A 25,763-nucleotide genomic window follows, 5' to 3' on the forward strand; every position below is an offset into this window, starting at 1 on the left:
GACCCTGCTAGTGAAATTTAACAGTTTGAAGAAAATTGTGTTTGCAATGCTTTCAGCATTTGGATCCACATACCTGTGTGAACAGGTATTTTCACACATGAAGGCAGTCCTCTGTCCATCTCGGAGCCAGTTAACAACCGATTACTCAGAAGCCTGTGTGCAGCTTAAAGTATACAAATACAAGCCAGACATTGGAAAACTCAACAAGTAAAAGCAAGGGCAAGGATCACACTAAACTGGTAGGATCTGCATTTTAATTCAATTTTAAATGAAGCTTCTTAAGCATTTTAAAAACCTTATTTACTTTACATACAACAATAGTTTAATTTTATATAGAGAAAGACCTTATAACATTAATATGCAGCGTGTCCTGCTATGTACTCCTCTGCCCTCATTTTGTTTTTCTGATATGCTGGCACTTCGGCACCTTTCAAGGTAGACATTGTGGTTTTTTCGGCACTCCAGCCAAAAAACGTTGCCTACCCCTGGTCTATATTTATTTGTCTTTCACAATATACTTAAGGGCCTTCTTAAGTACTATTAAAATCAAATGAGGCATTCTGCTAAAGAGGGAAAAAGTTATGAACAGAGGCCTCACAGGTTAGTTAGTATGGCCATTTTTTGTGCTCTCTTAGGTGCACCTGAGTCCTATCTATCATCACCTCTATATTCTTAGCATAAGAAATATGGTATGCTGTCAGTACAGTTTAAAAGTCAATGCCTGGCAGAGTTGCTTTTAGTAAGTTAGCTTTAAAAACATAGCTTGAAAAACTGAGATTTTTTTTTCAAATACTGGGGATGACTTTAACCTAAAGATTCACAAATAATAGATGATGATTTTTTTAATCTGGCATTCATAAATAAAAAAGTGAATTAGTAATAAAGAACTAGCAAGTCCACGACTCATTAAAACAAAAGTAAAAACTAAGAGTCCAGGGGAGGGCAATGAAAATAGTTAGGGAGCTGAGGAAAGGCTGAGAAAACTGGGCTTATTTAGTGTGGAAAAGAGAAGATGGGGTCGGTGGGGGGAAGTTAATAGAAGCCTTCAACTCCCCAAAAGGGGGATGTTCTCTGGTGGCAAATGACAGAACAAGGAGAAATGTTCTCAAGTTGCAGCCAGGGATGTTTAAGTTAGATATCAGGAAAAACTTCTCAGTCTTCTTTGGCAATTCCTCAGTCATGGATGATTATTTTATCTGTAATGAGGCCTATTCAAGATCAACAAACCCTACTGCAGCTCAGACATGTGTTTCTATGCGGGGTATCTGGCACTGGATTTTTAACTTGGTCTGCAACACACTTTTTGCCACTCCAACTTTTCCATCCCCTGTTGTTGACATGAGGTTTCAAATAGGGCTGTGTGAAGCTTCAGCAGCTGATTTGATTTGGAGGAAATTTAGCCTGATTCAGTGCCCAAATCGCCAAATCCAAATTAAATTGGAAGACCTATTAAAAGGGCCGAATAGATTCAGAAGCCTCTGAATCAATTCAGAAAAGATTTGGAAAGATTCAGAGATTCGGAAGGCAGACATGCAGGAAACAGAAACTGAGAAAAGCCAGAAGGAGGAGCGGGGGTGTAGCAGGTTACCCTCCCCAGCAGCATTCTAGCAGCCTGTGAGGGGCACCCTTGAAGTGCTTTAATACTTCACTCCTGTTTTTGTCCTGTAGCCCATCTTTGCTTGCCTGCCACATTGATGTAAATATTGTTTAGTTGTTCTTACAAGCAGGAGATTGCCTATTGTATGCCCTGATAACTAGGGCTGTCCTTGCATGCTCCAACCTGCCCTATACATGCCACATGCCTTGCAGATGTTGTTTGTATTTCTATGTTGAGGTTCTCAGCTGCCACAAGCTTTTCACCCCTATCTTTAGCTAGGCCTAGCAGCCTAAACCCCCCAGGTAGGGTTTGACTCTGAGGATCTAGCTCCTGAATACTCTCTGGACCTGTGGCCCTCCTTTTGTGCTCTCTATGGCACCAGGCCTTTTGGCCCCCTTTCACACTGTGCCCCTGAGTGCCAAGTTGTTGGGTCTTCTGCCTCCTCAGGCTTGGCCCCTTTCTTAAAATTCAGGCTATTAGCCTAGATCCACCCACTAGGACCCAGCTTCAAAGTCCTATTTTCCCAGCTCTGGGCCCCTGGCCCTGTACAGCTGCACCCACTAGTGCACTGGGCCCTTTGTCCTTTTATGACGGCACCTCATAGCACTAATGAGGTCTCCTCCTCCTTGCAGCCTCAATTAAAAACCACTGGCATATCCATCAAACACAAACAGTAAGCTCCTGGGCTATAACCAAAATAAAAGGTAAGGAAGGAAGTCTGCCAGCTGATGTTTTCCATGGCTCTATGCTTCTGCCCCCCTTCTCCTTTTTGTGGGACTGCAGCAGCTTCTCTGGAAGTCATCAGGAGTCCACCATCTCTGCAGTCAAGCCCCTTTAGCCAGCTCAGCCCAGGGTTTTTATAGTTCTGTCCTCCCCCCTTCTGGTCACCTGACTAGTTGTCAGGGCTCAGCTTTTAACCCCTACCCTGCCAGCAGGCTGTGCCCAGAAAGTTCTGGTCTTAAAGGGGCTGGTAGCCTGCCTTCTGGTAACAGGCTAGGGTTCCCTGTTACATGGGGTGGGGGGAGGGGAGACTGTTCTGGTATTGACATCTGTAGCTGGCCAGTGACTGTGATCTTTCCCTGAGCTGCCATTGAATCACAGTGCTCTGGGGGAGGGATGTAGAAACAACATATAAGGCTGTGTTTGAAGTGATCCTTGCCTTTTCTGAGCTGTATCTTTTGGACCAGCAGCATTTGAAAGGCTCTGGCTTACTGTCTAGTCTCTTGGTAGCTAGTCTTTCTCTTCTTCTGTGTTTTCCCTCACAGGGTGTCATCACTGTGCACTGCAGGGAAACACAACATATATTACAGACACATACGCATTTTGCAGCACACCAAACATTATGGAGTGTTCTGGAAAGGCAAGTCCCAGATCTTCTGGCAGGGGAGGGAGAGGAGGCAGAGGGAATGCTGCAAGTCCCTCCCCCCTCAAACCCCTCCCCAAACAACAACATATAGATGCACCTTCTTTCCTAGCAGCAATGAGTCTTCTGCTGCTAGTGGCACCAAGGAAGTGGGAGCAGCATCTGCACCTGCACCACCTTCACTAACACCAGCAATAACCACCAGCCCCAGCATGACCGTCTCCACCCCAATTTCAGTTCCCAGCATGAACCTTCCAGTGCCACAATAAGAGGTGGATCTGGAAGCAGTGGAGCCGAATGCTATAGCAAAGGAAATTCTGGGGAAGGAGGAGGAATCTGAGTTTGTGCTCTGCACCCCTCAGAGTTCCCCTAGAGGCAGGTCTCTTCTGGAGAGCACTTTGGAGGAGGTTGTGGGGGCAGGTGGCTCAGCTCCTTCTCCTGTTGTGCCCCTGCTCGGTAAGGATGGGGGATAAGGTAGGATCCCCATCCACAACCCAGAAGTGGGTGGGTAGTGTAGTGTGGGATCATTTTGAGGTGGCAGATGATCCCAGGTATGCTACCTGCCAGCACGGCCAAAAGCAGATCAGTCAAGGCAAGGACAAGAAACATTTCACCACCACAACGATGCTGCTGCATCTCAGGAGGGAGCAACCCCTTGCCTTAGTTCCTCCTCAGCCTGGCACCAGTGGGAGCGTGCCCCAAAAGAAGTCCTCCTCTCGCTCCAAAGCTCCCATCCCCAAGAAGCAGAGGCAGGCTACCCTGGACCAGTGGGGGAAAGGCAGAGTCAAAGGGGGGCATGTAACCAAGGACTAGTGATTCCATTTAGGAACTGATGATTCCACTTAAGAACAAGTTTTTTTTTCACTAAGTCATGTAATAGGAAAGGGGTGGCAGCAGGGTAGAGGAAAAAATCCTGTAATCCTTGCAAAATGAACCTATGGGAAGCTACATAGGTCTAGATAAGGAAAGGAGAAATTAAGCAATGAACTATTTAAATTTCATCTTCTAGTAAACAAAATCACAGAACACCTTGTGTGTATCCTTAGTACTTCCTCTAGATGGCAGTAGCATAATCTAGATGGAAATAAATGCAAATGGAAAACAGTGAAGAATTTTTTTTCCCCCTCCTTTTCCTAATCTCCACTAGATGACAGCAGCAAGAACAGATTGAAACAGCCAGTAATGGACTCATGGAGAAAACAATTTTATCCCTCCTGTTAAACCCACAGAGAGCAGAACAGTTAAGAAACTCTCATTATTGGCTGTTTTCCTGGAAATTACAGTACTTTCTGCTTTTAGGCTTCCTGCCCACCAGCCTCAATAATTTACAAAAATACATTTCTACATCGTATGTGATGCAATTTAAGCAAATGTGACTAGAAAAAAACAGATAAAGCATTGTTGCTTTAATGTGAATAAATACTTCATACTGTCAGGCATTAATCTCCTAAAACACTTCTAAACACTTGTTTTATAAACTGAATGCATCTGATCTTTCAGAATAAGAGCCTGCCTACTTTAAAGCTTCAGCATGTCAGGAGTCTTGGTTAGTAAATGATTGTTTCGTGCTGTACTTAAAATACAATTCAGTTACATTGCATAGATACTAAGTTCATCCCTGAAGCATAAACCTATCAAGGGTATGCAGTTTTTCTAAGGACATGGTTAAGATCCCATTTACATAACATTACAGAACAACGTGGTGATTAGGATAGATGAAAGTCCTGTTTTAACCAGATCATAAAAGTGATGTTGGATGTAGTCAAATTTGAAACCTGGTTCAGCTAGAGCAAAAGGGAAAAAAATGTAACCTTGTCTTGAGGATGAGTGCAGCCTAACAGTAAGGAAGGCAACTATTCTAATTTACACCAGCTGAAATATTCTCTTCAAACAGCGCATTTACATGAATGCTTTACTGAGCAGTAGACTAATTTGCTGGGCAGTAAAGTGTCACTTTCTACACATGTGTGGCAATTAGGCTGGTGTAGACTAATTTACTGTGTTGTGACACAGTGCTATCACAAGCACTATCTGACACTGTCTACCCAAATGCACGTGTAGACGGTGTTATCTGGATTAGTTTACTTCAGTTCAAATTGCACTGGACTTCATTCAGTTGCACTAATTGCATGTGTAGACACACCCAGTAAGCTTTCCATTGGTCCATGAATGTGAGCATCTAGTGCCTTACAGCCTTACCCTGACCTGTTTGTAAGCTGCCCTAACACATTGCCTGTATGGAGTGGAGAACATCTGGCACAAAGTCAGCTACTCAGGTTTCATGATACTGTAAGATTCTTTCAGGTCAAGGGAATCCCCAGTTGCCCAGTCAGGGTGGCTTTACTTCCCTTTTTGTGAGACTTGAGCCACGTAAAGGGGCTTGTCTTATACCAAGAATTTGACTGATTAGTACAGATGAAGTGAAAAAGTGTAACTTGTGCACGTAGGCTGCATCCATACAAGCACAGATGTTTGTTTCCCAGGGGACAAGGTGTGCCACTGCTACTTGTCCTCAGGGAACACCCATGCCATGCGCACTCTGCTGCACGTCAGGTTACCCTGGGTGGGGTAGAGGAGCCTGAGGCCAGCAACTGTCCTGGCCACAGCAGCTTTACCTGGGTGCCTTGGGACGCTGCAGCCATAGTGCTCCTGCAGCTGGGAGCCTGGTCGGCCACCAGAACATGGCTCTGGCTAACCAGGCTCTAGTTTTGGGTGGCTACCACAACGTGCACTGCTCTGTATTTTTTTCATCAGGCTTTTTTGACCCTGGGAGATCCCAGGATCAACTCTCCACCCCTTGCTTCAAGGTAGCAGTGCAGGGAATGTCTGCATGTGCAGTGTGTCGTGCTGCAGACAGGTGTGCAATACCACATGTCTGCACTCATCTGGACATGGCCACAGAGTTTTTGTCCACAACATATTTGCCCATTTCTCATGTATTTGTATTAGCCTCAATGATTCTGAGACACGCACTCCTTTTCTGCCTATGGTAGCTTTATACTTTCAGAAGTTAAATATTTTCAAATGACCTACATCCTGTCACATGCACTGAATTCATTCTTTATCAATTCAATGCAGATCCTGTATTCCATTTTCTGTCTTCAACTCCAGAACTCCTGTTCTGCCTTCTATGATATGGCATTTAATGAAAGACAGGTCATTTCTTTAGTAGGTGGTACACATGTTCCATGTGCTTTGTTGGAGGACAGTAAGAGGTTTTGAGGCAACTCTGAAGCAAAATTTGACAATCTTTTGTAATTCGTAGGATCAAAGTACAAGGCCCACGGTATTTTTTTTTCCTTCAAGGAAAAAACAGCAACCACCCAAGCACGAAGCTTTATGAGAAGTTTTAAATGCATAATTTTCTAGAGTGCCCACTGTTTTACGTGTAAAATACTCTGAGATGTCTTGAAAGCTATGCTAGCACACTGTTGTGGTATCAAAGTAATTGGGTTAAATCATAAATATGTGATGTGGTATTTTGCATAGTATGTGGACTGAATGAAATAACAAACCTTTCAAGGTACTGGCAACGTGCACTTTGCAGCTCAGATTAGGATCTAGCCCAGATCAGTGATCAAAAGAGCAAGGCACTAAAATGGCCAACTTACTTATGAACTATGCAGAGAGACACTGTAGTGCTCAAGCATATTTATTTCGAGGATCAGTTCCTTATGTTGCATAGGAACTTTCTAAAATGTTGATGTCAAACAAATTGTGACAACAGTTTTGGAATTCAAACAAAACAAAGGGGAGTATTTTCATAAAAAAAATTTATTGGAAAATTTCTCCTTGACAGGACTTGGCTGAATCAAGTAAATAAAATGCTAACAGTGACTATGGCAATCAAGATACAAACAGCCAATACCGTAAGCAGGATAATTCGGCAGTATTTGGAAAGTTTCTTTTCTCTCTCTTTCTTTTTCAACAAGGTATCATACCCAGGAGTATAAATATCCCCCATCCAAAACTGTAGATCGTTAGGATTTTCCTAAAAGAAAGATCAGAAAATGAACTCAGTTCCTCTGTCTGATGCAAAAAGTTTCTTAGAACATAGTCAGGAGTATTTTGACTATCATCAGTTAGTGATTAATAGATTTAAGGCATCACAGCACAAATCAGAAGGGCTTATACTTGAGCCATTGGTCGCACTAGCTGCCAAATGCTGCGAATATTGTCCCAGAGAGGAACATTAAACTCACAGCTTTCAGCCAGGAACCAAATGTAGGACACCAGCCGTTGAAATGTGGTAAAGAAACCCAGAACAACTCTCCTGATGTTCTCATGCTAATTCAGAGGTGCTAATTTACAAATGCGGATCTGAGTTATTTTTTCAGCAGTGGGAACACTAGAAAAAACAAACGCGCACATGATTTGTGCTACCCCAAAACCAGGAAGGAGTGAATGTTGCAGGTCTGGCTATAGGAAGGCACATATTTAAAAATTAAATTGAAGCATAATTAATCTATTTAGGCAGTTACGTAGCTCCCATCAACGTAATATCTTAGTCTCTCATAAACCTTTATGAATGTTCCCTGTATTTGATACCTGTGAGGTAGGAAAATATAATATTAACCCCATTTAAAGATGGGGAAACTGAGGCACAGAGCTTCAGAGAAGTAAACTTTGGAAAAGTAAGAACCTCACTGAGATATTTAGAACCTTTACCCCAAGACTATCCATCCTCTCATGGTTGTACCCATCCAGATGTGCTGTCTGTACAAGAACACATTCACATTTACTTCTGGACCTGGAATCACCCCCAGATGAGTAAAACATTGTACTCCATTGGCGACACATAGGGGGTGCATGCAGGTGCACGTGCACCTCCTGAGATTGGCCGTGCACCTCGTGGAAATGCCAGCTGCAAAACCAGAAGTGTCACTGGAAGTGTACTTCTGGTTTCACCACTGGTGATTTCGGGCTCAGCGATCATCCACTGGGGGCCCTACCCCACCAGTTGGTGATCTGATGCCGCCCTGATTCAGGAGGCACGAGTCACCCATGTTGTATGCCATATTTCAGGACCAAATACATAGCACAACATCCCAACACGATTCTGCACTACAATACCTTTATGCAAATAGCCAGATTAGAATGCAATGATTGTCTGTTATAATCTTGAACAGTCCAGGAAGGGCATTTTTTCTTCTCCTCCCAGGCATCGTCAGTTCGAATGCCACTGTACAAAGGATTGCGCTTGATGGTGGATTTCAAGGTGACAGCTGTAATGTGTTTACCAAGAACTTTGTCAATCGTTTCCGGGTTGACTGCACTGAATTCTAAGTCAGGCTGCTCAGTGACATTTCTCTTTTCACTCTGTAAGACAGTTAGGACAGAAATTATCCATCATCTTTGTGATGCAGATGCCCCTCCATATTCACCACCTGTTGTATAGGAGTAGTAGCGTTTTGTCCTTGAGCAAGACGATATAGCTTTGTTGACTTCACTGCTGTTGAACCTGGTGATAGCTAACACAGTCCCTGTTCTGCACCCTCAGTTTCAGGTAAATGCAGTAAAACCAATGTAACAAGCTCTAAAAATTCTATATCTGCCTATGGGAAAGCTTCCTTTGCTACAGCCATTATGGAAGCACAAACCTTGACAACATCTTAGAAATCCCTCAGTAGCAATAATAATTTAATCACATTTTTTTCAGTGGGTGAAAAAACCACCACTACCGGGATCTGGACCAAAAAATCTTGGAGAAGTCAAAAGCAGCTGTTTTACCACTAAATGAAGAGTAGCTGTCCAAAGAGCTGACAAAACTGTAGTTATAATCATCAGCAAAAGCTATAATTACTAAGCACTAAGACCCTTTCAGTGTGCTAAGAAGTACAATTCCAGTTCACCATACAGTTTCAACTTTTTTCTGCTATTTTCAATTTAGTTCTAGTGATATCCTAGCAGGCCCAGAAATCCATGTACAATACAGTCATTGCACCCCTTCGTTCCAGAATGTCCTATAGCAGTGTCAGAATTTCCTCTTACAGTATGCATAATGTACAAAAGGAATTCTCCTAGCATTACCCCTTAAGTCTTTAAAGTGTTTGCCACTGGGAACTTTGATCTGAGATAGCTGAAGTCTGATGGTGACTTATGCCTGCATTGTAATGAGCACTGGAAAGCAGATAGAATCAGACACCCCAAACTCCTCTATATTTAAGAAGCACAGAAAAACAGCCATACACTGAATACTTTCCCCATCCTCCGTAAAGGTGTAAAGCAGTTGAGGCAAACAATGGGAAGCAGAAGAGCTTCCCCTCGAAAGGTTTCCCATGTAAACAGAATTCTCTAAAAATGCCCCTTTGAGGGAGCATCATTGACAATCTTATCACTTGATCACACACAAGTGACTAAGCATGTTGCACATCAATAATTATCACAATCTGGTATTAGTGGGTGGGTGGATCCCCAGCACCCATGAGTCTCTCTGTTAGCTCACAGTTTCCATATGTCATCCTTTAGCCTTGACATATCCCCTGTTGATATTTTTCCTCACATTGCAATTATAGTTGGCATTATAACCCTCTGGCTTTTGCTGGCCTGATTTCAGTTGAGCTGATGTTTTAATCTGTCATTTCTTGCTGCTTGCATCTTATTTTGTTTATTTCGTATTTAAAAATCTTCAGCAGCTTTAATGATGCATCCCTGAGGCTTGCTAGTTGGTTGAATATAGGGAACATTTTGTTGAAGAAAGTGAACTGTCTCACCAGGGGATGCATGTTCTCACCAAGCTAAAATACTGTGAAAAGTATGTGACTTGACAGTAATTTTTAAATCTGTTTTAAATAAAAATGCTTTTAAATTGGAACAGAACTAGTTCAAAATTTGCTCATGAAGGCGATACTTGTCCCAAATGTCCCAAATAATCTAGTCCCCTGGTGGGCACTTGTACAGACGACGGGGGTTTAATTCTGCTCTGTTCACCAGGGCACCTCTTGGGGTTACAAGGAACAACGGTCAAACTGACAGAGAGCAGATTTAGGCTAGATATCAGGAAAAACTTCTTCACAGTAAGGGTGGCCAAAATTTGGAATGGGCTTCCAAGGGTGCTCTCCCCTACCTTGGGGGTCTTTAAGAGAAGGCTGGATAGACATCTGACTGGGATCATCAGACCCCAGCACTTTATTCCTGCCTAGGCGGGGGATTGGGTTTGATGATCTGTTGAGGTCCCTTCTGACCCTAGCATGTATGAATCTATGAATTTGGTTTAGTTATCCCTAAATTGAAATGGTGTGTTTTTAAAAACCCACAGTTTCCACTGTTTCACTTTAGAGAGAATTAAGCTGATTGAAACTCCTGTGGTGTGTACACAAGAGTGGGAGCCTGATCCTTACCTGAGTCTCTGGTGGCAGGGGTGAGGGTGAGCTGCCAACAGGCTAAGCAGTCCCTGAGCTGCATGGGGGCCTGGTGCTTCACTCCACAGCAGTGGCAGCGCACCCCAGGTGGCACCCTCCTGCTGGCACCCAGGTCGGGCAGTCCTGGGGGGCACCACAGCCATGGAAGGAAGCACTGCCCCCCCATAACCACACTGGGCCCCTGCACAACTCAAGCAGGAAGGCTTCGGAGAAAAAAAAAAGATCAGGCTCTTTGCTACTTTTTTTTTTTTCTTCAGTCAAGCCTGCCTGCCTGCATGGGCTGCCACCAGGTCACACAGCCCCTAAGCTGCATGGGGTCTGGTGCTTCTCTCTGTGGCTGCAGTGCCCCCATGACCACCCAGGCCAGGTGCCAGTGGGTGAGTGCCACCCTGTGCACTTCCAGGACCCCATGCACTCTTGCACTTTGTTAGGTAGCAAACTAAAACACCTCAGAGGTTTTTTATCTTTCTATGTTACAAAGTCATTTTCAAATGGAATGCGCTGCAAAGCGTGGAAACAGCAATGCCATTAAGAGAGAAAGAAGTGGAGTAAGAGTGCTCTGAAACCCCCATGGCTCAGCAAAGACATTCAAGAATGCCTGAGGGCCAAAAGGGAGGCATACACCGAGTGAAAGGGAGGAGCTATGACCAAGGACAAACATTCCTCCTTGGCCTGTGAGTGTAGGAGGGCTATTAGGAAGGCCAAGGTGGGGATGGAGCTCAGGCTAGTGACCAGAATCAAGGACAACAAAAAGTCCTTCTTCAAATACATTGGGAGTAAGAAGAGGACACCGGGTAACGTAAAGCCCCTGCTAGACTCAAAAGGTGATCTTGTGGCTACGCCAGGCAAGAAAGCCAAAATTTTTAACAAGTTCTTTGCCTCTGTTTTCTTGGACAGGGACCAGGACAACTCTCCCACCACAGGTAGGGGCAATCTTGGGGATAGCACTGCCAGGCCTTGGGTCTGTGCAGATGTAGTTAGGGATCTTCTGGAAGGGCTGGATGTTTTCAAATCTGTGGGCCCTGATGCCCTCCACCCACGGGTGTTGAGAGAGCTGGCGGGGGTCATTCTGTGCCTTTGGCCCGGCTGTACAAGTGATCATGGTTCACAGGCCAGGTGCCCGGAGATTGGAAACTAGCTAATGTGGTCCCCATTTATAAGAAAGGGAGAAAGGAGGACCCAGGAAACTATAGGCCCATAAGCCTCACGTCGGTCTTGGGGAAAATCCTTGAAAAAATTATCAGGGATCACATCTGTGAGGGGCCAGCAGTGGAGATCATGCCCAAGGGAAATCAACATGGGTTCATCAAAGGCAGGTCCTGCCAGACCAACCTGATGGCCTTTTATGACCAGATAACTAAATCCCTGGATGATGGTGTCGCCATGGGCGTAGTCTTTCTGGACTTTAAGAGTCCAGAAAACACGCTGTCCAAGTTTGCCAATGACACCAAGATGTGGGGAGAGGTAGGCACGCTCGAAGGGAGAGAGAGACTGCAATTAGATTTAGACAGACTACAGAAGTGAGTGGATGGTAACAGGATGGGGTTCAATGTAGACAAATGCAGGGTGCTGCACCTGAGGAGAAGGAATCCACAGCATACATACAAACTGGGGAGCTCCCCCCTTGTAATCACAGAGGCAAAAAGGGATCTTGGAGTCATTATTGATTCCAAGATGAACATGAGTCACCAATGTGAGACCTCAGCCAGCAAAGCTAACCGCACCTTGTCGTGCATCAAAAGATGCATCTCAAGCCAGTCCAGAGAGGTGATACTCCCCCTCTACGTGACATTGGTCAGGCCACAATTGGAGTACTGAGTCCAGTTCTGGGTATCGCACTTTAAGAAGGATGTGGCCTGCCTTGAGAGGTTTTTGAGGAGGGCCACCCGCTTGGTTGGAGGGCAACAGGGCAGGCCCTGTGAGGAGAGGCTGAGGGACCTGAACCTGTTCAGCCTCAGCAAGCGGAGGCTGAGGAGGGATTTAGCAGCTGCCTACAAACTCATTAGGGGAGATCAGCAGCAAATAGGAAGGGCCCTATTCCCCCCAGCAGCACCTGAGGTAACGAGGAACCATGGCCAGAAGCTGCTGGAGAATAGGTTCAGATTAGAGATTAGGAGACACTATTGCACTTTTAGGGTGGTTAGGATCTGGAACCAACTTCCTAGGGAAGTGGTCCTCGCTCCTACCTTGGGTTGGATGAACACCTTCCTGGGGTTGTGTGATCACGAACACCTGTCTGGGATCATGTGATCCCAGCATGTACTCCTACCAGTGGCGGAGGGTCAGACTAGATGATCTGTTCAGGTTACTTCTGACCCCAAACTACTATGAAACTATAAAATTAAAGTGGTGCAAAAGAGCATTTAAGCTGCTTTAGAAGCCAATTTTGTAGCACCTAGAAAGGCCCATTGATACCGAAACTGACTGTAACTTCTTTTTCTTGGAGAATATTGACTTGGAAATGTGGGTAGCCATGCATATGAGCATGACAATAGAGAAGAGATAATGTGGAGTGAGACCCTCTGAGAGCAGAAACGGTTATTGAAGTGAGGGAATGCAAACCGAATTCATAGATTGATACATGCAAACAATTCATAAAAGAGACAAATATATCCACTGTTAGGTAGGGACAACCTTAATGTTGCCCTCAAATCAATAAATCTCTAGGTAGTAATCCAGCCCGACTCTGAGAGCTTTACTGAACTTCAGACTAGGTGCATCTACATGTGCCATTTGTGTGCAGCAATAAACTGCAAAGCTTATTGCTCCACAGTTTATTGCTCATGGGAAGCTCTTGAGTGCAGGGTTTACACATGTGCCTGGACCACAGCACATTGAGCCAAGTTGGAGCAGCCCTGGCTGGCAGGGCGCCCTGGGGTTCAGCCTGCGAGCCTGGGGCTGTTGCAACTGGGCTCAATGTGCTGTGTAGGGGCTGGTTGAGGCACAAGAGTGATTCTGTGTGGGGCTAGCCAGCAGGCAGCACCCTCATGCCCTAGCCAGCCAGTTCTGTGTCTACATGTGTGCTGCTGCATGCAAAAAAATTTCACAGCAGGATAGGACTTGTATTTACAAGTCCTACGCTACTATGGAGTTTATTAGGTTTGTGCACCCTAATAGGAGTGCACGTGTAGCTCCTAGGATCTTCACTGCACAGTTCATTAGTCAACTGTGCAGTACATGTCTCAAACTGGAGACCAGAGACCACAAGTACAAGAAATCAACAGCAGTCCCACAACTTGCTGCTCCCAGCTTCCAACCTTTTACATTCCACTTTCTGTCCCTATTTTCTGTAACTGGAACCAAGTATATTTATGGAAAAGTTAGAAATAGTTCATAATCTGATTCCTTAAGAGCCTTTGTTCAAGGAACAGGACAGCCATTTTGGATGTCTTTTATACAGACTTCTAGGTAAGTTGTAGATGGGAAAGGACAGTTCATGAGGCTTGGGCTGATAGATACAACCACTAAGTCAACCTTAAGTATTAGCATACATGTACCCACAGAGATGGAAGTGAAGAAAAGAGAAAAACACTTTGTCTCGGAGCTTTTACAGTAAAAGCTAAAATGGCCCTAAAAATAGAGTAAGAAAGAAGAAGGAATGATGCAAGATCCCAGAAGTCCAGAGAAAAAGTTTAGATCTAAAAAATGAAGCAGACTATAGGTAATCTGCAGCAATTAGATGTATACACACAAGACAGAAAAACAGGGGATGATTGGAGCTGGAAAATATGCAGTACAACTTCATTATAATCAATCGCCTTGACACTGGGTGAAAAGTTCATTAAAAGAGGGTGTTTGCTATAACCGCATTAGTCAGTTTGCTGCATCATAATAACGAAAAAATGAGTTCCTGATGTTGGAATTGTTAAAAGCCAGGGGGGAGGGTGTTTTAAAGAGGGCTTGTTATGTTAAGGTTTTACTATATTTGCAAATAGTCATTCAGTTAGAAACCATGCACTTGCTCTTACCATTCACTTGCAACCTATTCTAAGTACTTCGCACAGGCTTCTGTGCAAACAAGGTTTTATTCAGGAACGTTCAAAAAAAGGAAAGTGGTGTGAATCCTGATATAAATATTCATTCAGACGATTATTGCTATTTTTTGGAGAAGTCAAATGGACAACTCTTTGTGGGCTTGGAACTCATCTAAAACATACAAGCTAATATTTGACTTAGGTGACTGTTCATGCAATATGAATTGTGAATTAGAAATGTTAAATGCTCCAACCAATATTTGTGCTGGAGAATTCATGAAAAAGCTATAATCTGAAATGTATTAATAAAATATCCAATGAGCACTTTCAATAATTTACAAATCTGTAATGCTGTTTACAAAACAGGTAATTTGCCAGAAAGAAACCATTTGACTTATTTTTCACAGTGAACATATTGCCCTGTTCTAAGCAGGACAGAAATCTGGCATAGAGAAGGATGACCTTGCAGAGAGATTTATTGAGAATTAATAGAGGCTCCATCTCTGGGAGATCTGGTTCCTCTTTAAGTTTTCTAGCTCAATATTTTATTACAGTATGTTATTTTATTATTCCATGAAACAAAACTATAAAAGCACCTGTTTATTTAGGGAATGTTTCTATCACATTGACTTTATCTTAGACCAAGTAAAATTTTTGAAAAGTAGATCTTTCTGAGAAAACTTATGCACATTTTTATCTGTTCCTAAAGTGAAAATCAAGAATTAAACTAATATTAAGAATGTGAACTGTGAAAATCAGGAAATCACAAGCTAAGGCTGAGTCCTTTCAAGCCCATCTTACTACAAGTAGGGATCAAAGGGATCTCTAAACAATAAGTGATTTTACATATTGGAGGTCAAATTCTGCATACAGTTTCTCTATGTATGTAACATAGCACCTAGTAACAGATGTTCTGACACAAAATAACTCCTCCCCATAAGAGTTTGTCAATTCACCGAGTCATTTGACTAAACTAGAATAATATTTGGCTAGCAATGCTTTTCTTCCACATTACTTTCTTCCCCAGACCTTCCAGGCTTGTTGTTTCTGGACAGCATGGTTCCTATTGCATTGCTGACCCTCACCATGACATCCTCAGCATGTCCACAATTGAACTCTGAGTCATAGAAGATGCAGGGGAATGGACTCCGTCTCCAGTACCTTTAATGAGATTTTCTGTTGGAGAACTGGTATAGCTCCACACAAACAGCACTGCAGAGAGGCAGCCCAAAGGTAACCTGGACATGGATAATTGTGACAAAGCCTGCAATACAAAGGGAACTTTGAAACCTTTGCGCCAAGCATTGATGGTACAAACACAGCTACAGCTGTAGATTAACAATTGGAAAGTAGCTGGATATTCAACACGATCATAGACTGCACATTTTATTAAAAACATAAGAATAAACTATACCTAGGAAAGGAAGAACTACCAATTCCATCATTTCTGCTGGCTGTTACTTACAGTTTACTACCATCACCTTCATTAGTTTCAGTGAACTTCAGTCAGCCAGTAGTGATTTAGGTCCCAGTTTTTGGTACCTGAGAGAGCCCTGAGTCCAATGAAAAACTGATGCAGAGATGAATTTTATCAACATCTGAATAACCATATCACTATCTCTTCTAGTGACTTGACATACATATTAAAAAAGCACATAGACTGGTGGCAGCTTCTCAAATGAGAGAACTATTGGGACACAAAAGAATCACCAACTACTATACCACCTGGAAGGAAGAATGGAGCAATTTAAGCACAACTTCATCTACCTTTGCTAGTACCCACAACTGTGCCAGCAAAACCGCATGATTACTGGATACAAAAGCAGGTGGCGAATCAGAAATTATCAATATGTGTACTTGGTTGTGGGATGTGGAGATAATGAAGGAGGCAAGGGATATCTGTATGTAGCTAGGTCTAAAATCAGACTTACATTAGCAGAGGGCACATCTACATGTGCTATTAATGCGAAGCAATAAACTCCAGTGCATATTGTGCTGGAGTTTATTGCTCCCTAGCTCTGTGTTTACACATGCGCCTGGGACAGAACACCTCTGGCTGGCAGGGGGCTCCGGGAGTCAGAATGCCAGCCCAGGGCTGCTCCAAACCAGCTCAGTGTGCTGTGGAGGGACTGGCTGAGGCACAAGTTTGCTCTAGTGTGGGGCTAGCCAGCAGACAGCCACCACACTGAAGCACTCTCATGCCCCAGCCAGCCCCATTAGTGTCCACGTGTGTGGTGCTGCACAGTAAAAAACTCTGCCATAGTATAGTATTTGTATTTACAAGTACTAATCTACAGCAGAGTTAGTTAGTTTACTATGGCCGAATAGGGCTGCACGTCTAGATACTGAGACTTTACTGCATGGTTCATTAAGCAGCTCTTCAGTAAAAGTCTTGTGTAGACACACCCACAAAGAATTAAAGCACTCCAGATGTTGGCAGGAATTGCTTTGTCATGACCTTCTCAGTAATGAAAGTGGGTAGCAGGGCAATGATTATATTAGTCATTAATTAGCATGAATAAATTCTTTTCAGTGTTATAACTCTAACCTCAGTTGTACATAGCTGTATGTCATGCTTCTGAAGAACACTGCAAACATTAGAAAGGGCACTTTTCTTACTTTAAAGACAAGCTTCTAGGAGACCAGCTACGTAAGATAAGAAGCTGATATGAATTTATTTAAGAATCCTGATATGTAATAAGGGTACGAATGTGGTAAGTCACTTGGGTCAGTAAGTTAGAATTTCTGGAGCGGTCTGGTGGATTATTAGGACTGTATTAGTAGGATTATATTGATCTAACTTAATAGGGATCTATGAAGGCAGCAAACGGGAAGACAATCTAATATTTTAATTAGGTAGGTAGCCTTAATTTCATAGATTTCATAGACATTAGGGCTGGAAGGGACCTCGGGAGATCATCGAGTCCAGCCCCCCGCCCAAAGGGCAGGAAGTCAGCTGGGTTCATAGGATCCCAGCAAGATAAGCATCCAATTTACTCTTGAAGGTGTTCATTGTAGGTGCTTGAACCACCTCCGGTGGCAGACTGTTCCAGACCTTGGGGGCTCGGACAGTAAAGAAATTCTTCCTTATGTCCAGCCTGAAACGGTCTTGCAGGAGTTTGTGACCGTTCCACCTCGTCATCCCTTGGGGCGCTCTGGTGAACAAACGTTCCCCCAGATCCTGGTGTTCACCCCTGATAAACTTATAGCACACACCTGGAAGACAGTGGGGCCAGCATTTCTCTTAAGCATTCTGTTCCAACAAGTATTCTTTTGTTAGTATTTTGAAAGCCTGGAGATCCAATAATGAGTTAAAAAATGCTTCTTGTGAGCAGAAGGGGATGTCACATGCCAGGAGGTGACCAGGGAGAGGGGCTGATTCAAAGATGATTTGTAAAAGTTTCAAAAGAATTAACTCTTACCAGATCCAGGGAATGGAAAGCCCTAGGGAAAAGTAAGCATGTATATCAACTGGTTTTAATTTTATGTTTTCTCTGAAAGGTCTTTGTTCTAATAAATAATGCTTCACTTAAAGAAAGCAAAGCTTGATATCTGGTTACCAACATCATTGCTCCTGGAGAAATGCAGGGTCTGAGCCAAAGTCAGACCGATGGAAGCAATCATAGTTGATATAAAAGGGACTATGACCCGGGGTTTGGGCTAAGAGTGAAAGAATTGCATGATTCTATCCCGAGGCCTAGAGGGGACTTTTTGGACAGCCCAAGAGGTCAGAAATTCAGTTAGCCTGATAACTGTGATACGTATAGTGGCAGCATTTGCAGGATGAGTGTTGAATTTCCCATAAGTAGATTAAAGACAAAATGAGAAATGGCCTGGTATTTTTTTCTAGGAAGAACAGGAAAAGATCATCAGGAAAGGTGAGTTAGGAGCAATTCAATGAAAGTCACCAAATAGAAGTATGTGGAGAGGCAGATAAACTCTGCAAAGGGACAACTAGTTAATAGGCTGTACTTGAGAACCAGAAAATTAATGCATGAGGTGAGGGCACAGAGTAGCTCTGTACACCAGCAGGACTAGACAATCCTGAAGGACAGGCTGCATGCAGTAAATGACCTTTAGTGAAAAAACACTGTCTTTGGTTTTCAAACAGCAGTGTTACAAGCAAGGGCCAAGATTCTGTGCATTGTTTTATTTAAAATATACAACTCAAATACACAGCAAGGTGGGAAAACTTCAGTCTGTCTAACACCAAAAAGATAACCATTTTTGTCTGAAATGCAAGTTATTTGTTATGTCAAGCTGCCTTTTATAATGGAAATAAATTAAAACACTTATAGGTGGAGGAAACACTTACATAAGCACTTAAGTGCACTTGAAATTGAATGATCTCATGATAAAGGTCCCAGAGAGCCCACAAATGCACCACTGAGCAGTCACTTTACACAGGGAATCCTGAGGAGGAACTGTTTCTTAAAAGAAAATGAATTCATGGACAGGGAATTAGGCTATTCACAAGGTTTAATGACTTCAGGAGTCTGTAGGTCACTCACATCTGTTCTGAAATGAAACACCCCCCTCCTGTTCCTGAATTAACTAACCCTTAACCCCATTAGCCCTCCCATCTTAAAATAAAACATGTTATTCCTACACCATTAGCTCTGAACTGTGCCATCATGTTGATTTTAACGTCTGGAACTCATCAGTGCCTTAGCTTCTCCTTATTTGCTCGTCAGCAAAAAAAGAGAGAGAAATAAAATGTACTTCAAGCCACAGTGCTTTATCTGCACAACATGCATCCACAAATGCATAACAAGGACAAAGTTTGTACTTTAGAGTTAACATTTTTAGAAACATACTCCAAAGATCTTTCTTGAGAAAAAGGGAGAAAGGGGCCAAGAGGCTTCCTTGGCTGACCAGAGAAATCCAGAGCAACCTAAGGGCAAAAAGGGTGGGCAGTGGAAACAGGGAGCAATTACTAAAGAGGAGTATACCTCCTCAGCTCGAAGTTGTAGGGAGGCAGTTAGAAAGGCCAAAGCTACCATGGAGCTGTGGATGGCATCCCAAGTTAAGATAACAAAAAATTGTTTTTCTGATATATAAGGAGTAAAAGGAAGGCCCAGGGCGGTATAGGACCACTATTGAATGGGCAAAAGCAATTAGTGACAGACAAGGGGGACTAGACTGAACTCCTTAACGAGTTCTTTGCCTCAGTCTTCCTAAATGAGGGGCAAGACAAGTCTCACAATGAGACTGTAGAGAGACAACAGCAGGGCGCCAGACTACCAAGTGTTGACCCTGAGATGGTGCAGAGTTACTTGGAAGGGTTGTATGTGTTTAAGTCAGCAGGCCCAGATGAGCTCTATTCGAGGGTACTGAAAGCACTGGCTGATGTCATTACACAGCCACTGGCAAGAATATTTGAGAACTCATGGCGCACAGGCCAGGTCCCGGAGGACTGGAAAAGGGCCAGCGTGATCCTGATTTTCAAGAAGGGGAGGAAGGAGGATCCAGGCAAAGTCTTTGAAAAGATTATTAAGGCTCATATATGTGAGAGCCCAGCAGGAAAAATTATACTGAGAGGAAACCAGCACGGGTTTGTAGCAGGTAGATCATGCCTGACTAATCTAGTTTCTTTTTATGACCAGGTTACAAAACACCTGGATGCAGGAGTAGGGGTAAATATTGTTTACTTAGACTTCAGGAAGGCCTTCGATACAGTATCTCACCCCATACTGGTGAACAAATTAAGAGGCTGTGACTTGAATGATTACACAGTCCGGTGGGTGGCAAATTGGCTAGAGGGCCATACTCAGAGAGTGGTAGTGGATGGGTTGGTATTGACCTGGAAGGACATAGGCAGTGGGGTCCTGCAGGGCTTGGTCCTTGGACCGATACTCTTCTATGTCTTCATTAGTGACCTGAATGAGGGAGTGAAGCGTACTTTGTCCAAGTTTGCGGATGATACAAAACTGTAGGGAGAAGTGGACACACCAGGGGTGGGAACAACTACAGGCAGACCTGGACAGGTTGGACAAAAGGGCAGAAAACAATAGAATGCAATTTAACGAGAAGAAATGCAAAGTGCTGCACTTAGGGAGGAAAAATGTCCAGCACACCTACTGCCTAGGAAATGACCTGCTCAGCAGCACAGAAGTGGAAAGGGATCTCGGAGTCCTAGTGGACTTCAAGATGAACATGAGTCGTCAGTGTGAAGTCATCAGCAAAGCTAACTGCACTTTATCGTACATCAGCAGATGTGTGACAAACAGAACCAAGGAGGTGATACTTCCCCTCTATCGGGCACTGGTCAGACTGCAGTTAGAATACTACGTCCAGTTTTGGGCGCCACACTTCAAGAGGGATGTGGATAACCTAGAGAGGGTCCAGAGAAGGGCCACTCGTATGATTAAGGGCTTTCAGGTCAAGCCCTATGAGGAGAGACTAGGGCACCTGGACCTCTTCAGCCTCCACAAGAGAAGGTTGAGAGGCGACTCTGTGGCTGCCTATAAATTCATCATGGGGGCACAGAAGGGAATTTGTGAGGCTCTGCTCACCCAGGCGCCCCTGGGGGTCACAAGAAATAATGGCCATAAGCTAGCAGAGAGCAGATTTAGACTGGACATTAGGAAGAACTTCTTCACAGTTAGAGTGGCCAAAATCTGGAATGGGCTCCCAAGGGACATGGTGCTCTTCCCTACCCTGGGGGTCTTCAAGAGGAGGTTAGATAGGCATCTGGCTGGAGTCATCTGAACCCAGCACTCTTTCCTGCCTATGCAGGGAGTCAGACTCAATGATCTATTGAGGTCCCTTCCGACCCTAACATCTCTGAATCTATGAGGAACTGGAAATCCAGTAGCTTTCTGTTGAGATGGCTGTCCTGGGGCAGAGTAAGTTTTAGGAATGTGATACTAGTCATCTGATGGGGAATACGCCTCACAGATTTAATCCTGCTGGAATTTTTCAGTAATGGCTCTGGGGCAGTTAGCCTTATTTACTAACAGTGAACTAGAATATTCCCTGCTGATGAGGAGTCTCTTTGTATGCATTGCTTCATTTCTGCACCCAGTGCTGGGCTAGGTGTGGTAAGGAATAAGTTGCCAGTACTATACCATCTCCCTTTCTCTTGAATCATGTGGGCATCTCTCCCTTGGTTAGAGCTCTGTGCACGTATTTCATTCCACCCTATCCCAACTCCTATGAGGGAAGCATCATAATATATTATGCCAAGGCTCATCTTGTAGAGATACTCATCCCATGCCTCCCTTTTAAGGAAGGTTGAAGAAGTTGCAGTTGTGGTTATCTTAGGAATCTGTGGGCATGTCTATACAAGATGCGTACTCCACGGTTGACTAACTAGCTCCGCAGTAAACATCTCGTGTCTACACATGCAGTGCTATTAGGCAGGAGTGAACTAATTAACTCCTGCTTAATATTTACAAGTACTATCCTAATATTTACAAATACAGTAAAAGCTGTGTTAACCGGTACTTTATTTGCCAGAAAACTCTATTAACTGGCATCTAAGGGATGTGGCAAAAGCAAAACTGGAAGTATCACTTCCAGGGGACTTCCCATTTTGCTGCCGTGAGCTGAGTTCGTCTTTGCCACTTTTTCATTCCACAGCACAGCAGCCTGCATGGGGACCCCCTCTCTGTCCCCTGGCACATTGATGCTGGGGAGTGCACCAGATGGTGCACATTTGATTAACCAGAATATTTGATTAACTATCATCCCCCATTCCTGGGGGATGCCCAATAACAACTTTTACTGTACTATCCTGCGGCAGAATATTTTAATCTGCAGCAGTGCATATGTAGACGCTGACATGGCTGGCTGGAGCACAAGGATGCTTTAGTGTGGGGGCTGCCTGTTAACATGCAAATGCAGTGCCCAGGATACAATAAACTTCAGCACAATAAGCACCAGAGTTTATTGCTTCAACTTAATTGCACCTGTAGACACACCCAGTTAGAGGCAATTTGCTAGGGAGCCAGAGAGTGAAGCAGTTAATTCACAGTGTGGTTCTCTCTGTCAGCCAATCCTTTGAGTTCTAAGGATTTTCTGGAGATCTCATGCTGGTTCCACAGAGTGAGGACCAAATTGTGCAATCTGGATAACTTCCGCCTTCATTTAAATGTTTTCCTATTTTTCCCCTCCCCATGCTTGACTCTTCTCTTCTTTCTTCTCTCTATTACCCTAACATAACACTTTGGTGTCCACTTATATAACCAACATTAATCAAATTAATACTATAGTATATAATCATAAATAGTAAAAACTTCCTATAATTAAGAATGTATTCAGGTTGCCATAGAGTTCTTTGGGAATTTCTCTCTCCTCTGCTTCCTAGTGTATTATGTAGGAAGATTTCCATCTGACTCCAGGTAACAGTAAATGCACTTAACAGTAGAACTTGCCATTCATTTAGGAATCAGGAAATTCTGTTAGTAAATCACAAGCAATCACATGACCTGAAGCACTGTAAGACTGAGGGCAAAACGATCTGACAGGGGTGGCTTTAAGCTTACAGTACCAAAAAGATTGTTCTCATAGGGCCTTATCCTGATCCTTTTGAAATCAATGGCAAGACTCTTACTGACTTCAGTTGTGCAAGATAGGGGATGATGGAGCTGCAGCAAAAGGCTCAACCCCAAATTTCACCAAAATGCTATAGACTACTAAGGAAAGAAACCCACTGTTCAGGTCTTTCCAGTAGCCCTTACCTGTAAATAGACCCTGTTGTGCCATTGCTGAGCTTCTGGAAAAACTGCTTCTGGGAGGTGTGCCAGGCTGGCTTGTAGAAAGGCAGAGTTTTTCACCAAAGATTTTACTTCCAGTTGAAGGAATTTATCAGGGTGGTTGTTGTTTGGCAAAGCAGAGAAATCCATGTTTCCCTCCTGTTGAGTAATAATAAAAACAGCCCAGGCTTCTGCTTCCTGGCTGCGCACACACAGTCAATTATTAATGAAGTGAAGAAGGATCCGACAGTTGCCTGAAACTGTACCTGACCCCGGCTTGGTGTCAGGCTCACTTATATTGTTTACAAATGATAACAGATCATTTAGAAGCAGCAGAGCAGGTGAGACTTATTTCTATAACTGCCTAACTTAAGTTTTCAAGTTCAAGGTCCATTTTGATAGATGTATATGTGCTCATTAAAGGTAAGAGTATCAGTGACCAGATGCATGACACACTTAAATGCATACCCACACTTCCTAAAGTGACCTGCCAAAGATTTCAGGCTTAGAGTACTTCAAAGGAGGTTCTTTTTTCTGAAAATTAGAAGCAGCCTATAGTAGAAGGAAATGGGACAAATCTTCCAGAAATTTTTTATAGGGATACTAACTTACTTGATCTTGCCACAGTGTTTAGCAAGTGGCTTGCCATTGCTACTTTGATATTCATGTTCTCAGAGTAAAAAGATGTTGACAAACAATTCTTCACTGAGTTGAAGAGTATTAATTTATTTCAGCTATTGATACAGGAAATTCTTAGAGGATTGATCCTGCTCCCCTTCAAGTCAATAGTAAAACTGTCATCGACTTTGAACACTATAAGATGAAGCTTAAGCCTTATTATATTTTTAATACTTGTACTGTATTTTCTTTTAATCTGTTATAGTGAATGATTCTACACAAATGATACTGACAGTTTTCACTAGCTAAGATGGGCAAAATGAAAGGAATATAAAACCAATTTCCACTCCGGTAACAATGCAGGGTCCTAATAATAACAACTCCACAATTTGAGTCAACTTATTGCAGTAATATTTTTGTATCTTTTTCTGTTCATAGATATCCCTAGAATATGTATATTTGTTACTATTCAACAAAATATTTTATGAACTTTGTTAATATATAGCTCACCAATTGGAAATCTCTCGGAAAGTATGTTACTTAGTTGCAGCTGGCCGCAGGTCCCTAGCTAAAAGTTTATGTCTGACTGGATGAGCATACTCCTGTCTGTCCCTGCTACCACAATGAGAGTTTTGGTTTTTTCCTCAACGGACTTCGTTTAATTGAAGAGCTTTATGGTGAAGCCCTGAGGCACCACTAGAATATATTGCTAGTTTATGGTGTCTGTAACATTCATGAAGTTATTAATTTGCTTTGATAGTGCTTTACCAGAATTCAGAATGTAGCAATTAGTGTTGTGACATACTTAAAGAGACCAGATACATCCTCTGAAGCATCTCTATCTGTCATAGGTTTTTACTTTTAACACTAATGTCCTAGTTAGATCTGAGAGGCAAAGATTTCTTAGAGTGATATTTTTTTATTGGATCAACCATAGTCAGTATAGGGTTAGACAAGCTTTCAAATGCAATACATTCTTCATCAGATCTGACCACTCACTTTTTTTTTTTAAGTGAATATTTTTACATATAAATGGCCAAAGGACAAGGTATTTGTGGTATTCATCAAGAAAAACTTGACATAAAAAACTGAAATAAAATAAAACGCTCTTCCAGTTGAAATGATGCCAGAAGAATTACTAGCCAGGAAGGTAGAGTGAGTGATAACTGGGGGGAACTTTTGGTCAGAGTTGTGCTTCACATATCCCCACAGTGTACAACTAGAACAAGCTCTCTGCACTGCTAAAATCCCACTTCATCCATCAAAACAGAGTGTAAGTGGGATTTAATAAGCACCCAGGCTGGCCCCTGTGAGCCAGAGTGAATTTCATCTTTATTTTCCAACTGAATTTGACTGCTTTGACATTGGTTGAAGTGTTATATATTCATCAGCCTGGAAGGAAAACCTATTAATAGAGAGGGATTGTTAGGAGAACTGAGTAAATTCTGATGCGATTGCTTAGCAGCTGAAGACTGCAACTGCTTCACTGAACACATCTGGAAAGTGCACTGAGCTGTCAGTCCAACCTGTATAGTCTCTGGAGTGACATTGCTGTGCAAAGTAGTAATACATTTTGAGACCATCATACCTACAGCCCACCAACCAAACACATTTTCAAAACTTATGTCCTAGTTTGTAACAACACAGCATATTGATCTGTGTTGTTTCTTTGAATTATGGTGATTGCTTAAAAAAGAAGTACAATATAGTTGATTTCAGAGCGATCAAAGATTTACTAAAAGGAAGGACTTAGACTGGATTTCTTGAGTGTATTTTTAACTTTGGTTGCAGCAGGACATTGGTTACCATGGTCCCCTGCTTTACCTGTGGCAGATTAGGGCGATACGTATTGTGTTGTCAGGGCTGATTATTTAGTTTTGCTAAGAGGCGAGACAATGAATTTGTATAGGATGGTTTGGATAGGCATGATCCTGCCTCAGGCAGTGGTTTGGGCTAGATGAGCTCTCAAGGTCCCTTCCAGCCCTACTTCACTACGATTCTATGACTATGCCTATACATAATGACTTCAAGTCACACAAACTTCACACACATCTCATGAATAGTCAGTCCTATAACATAACTACTAAAGGAATGAAAGCCAGTTTACAGTTAAGGCTGTAAATCAACTTAGTATATAACTTTGTTTGTGTT

At 43.0% G+C, this 25,763-nt stretch overlaps 1 protein-coding gene across 1 annotated transcript; it reads right to left on the bottom strand.

Annotated features, from left to right (window-relative positions):
• Positions 1-6,715: 6,715 nt before the first annotated feature.
• Positions 6,716-23,293, bottom strand: KIAA1024L (KIAA1024 like). Its single transcript, XM_019555426.1, has 3 exons — positions 22,980-23,293; positions 8,034-8,279; positions 6,716-6,951 (listed from the first exon to the last, which is right to left on the bottom strand). Exons 1-3 carry the CDS (start codon positions 23,142-23,144, stop codon positions 6,772-6,774), a joined length of 591 nt encoding a protein of 196 aa, XP_019410971.1. The 5' UTR covers positions 23,145-23,293; the 3' UTR covers positions 6,716-6,771.
• Positions 23,294-25,763: the final 2,470 nt, after the last annotated feature.

Source organism: Crocodylus porosus, unplaced genomic scaffold (genome assembly GCF_001723895.1).
Source record: "Crocodylus porosus isolate Cpor-Errol unplaced genomic scaffold, CroPor_comp1, whole genome shotgun sequence".
Classification (NCBI taxonomy): Eukaryota; Metazoa; Chordata; order Crocodylia; family Crocodylidae; genus Crocodylus; species Crocodylus porosus.

Excerpts from the sequence above, each read along its gene's own strand:
- KIAA1024L (XM_019555426.1), bottom strand. The coding sequence starts at position 23,144 with ATGGATTTCTCTGCTTTGCCAAACAACAACCACCCTGATAAATTCCTT. Across the intron at positions 8,280-22,979 it reads ACAACAGGGTCTATTTACAG|AGTGAAAAGAGAAATGTCAC; the intron begins GTAAGGGCTACT and ends ACTGTCTTACAG. Across the intron at positions 6,952-8,033 it reads ATCTGGCTATTTGCATAAAG|GAAAATCCTAACGATCTACA; the intron begins GTATTGTAGTGC and ends TCTTTCTTTTAG.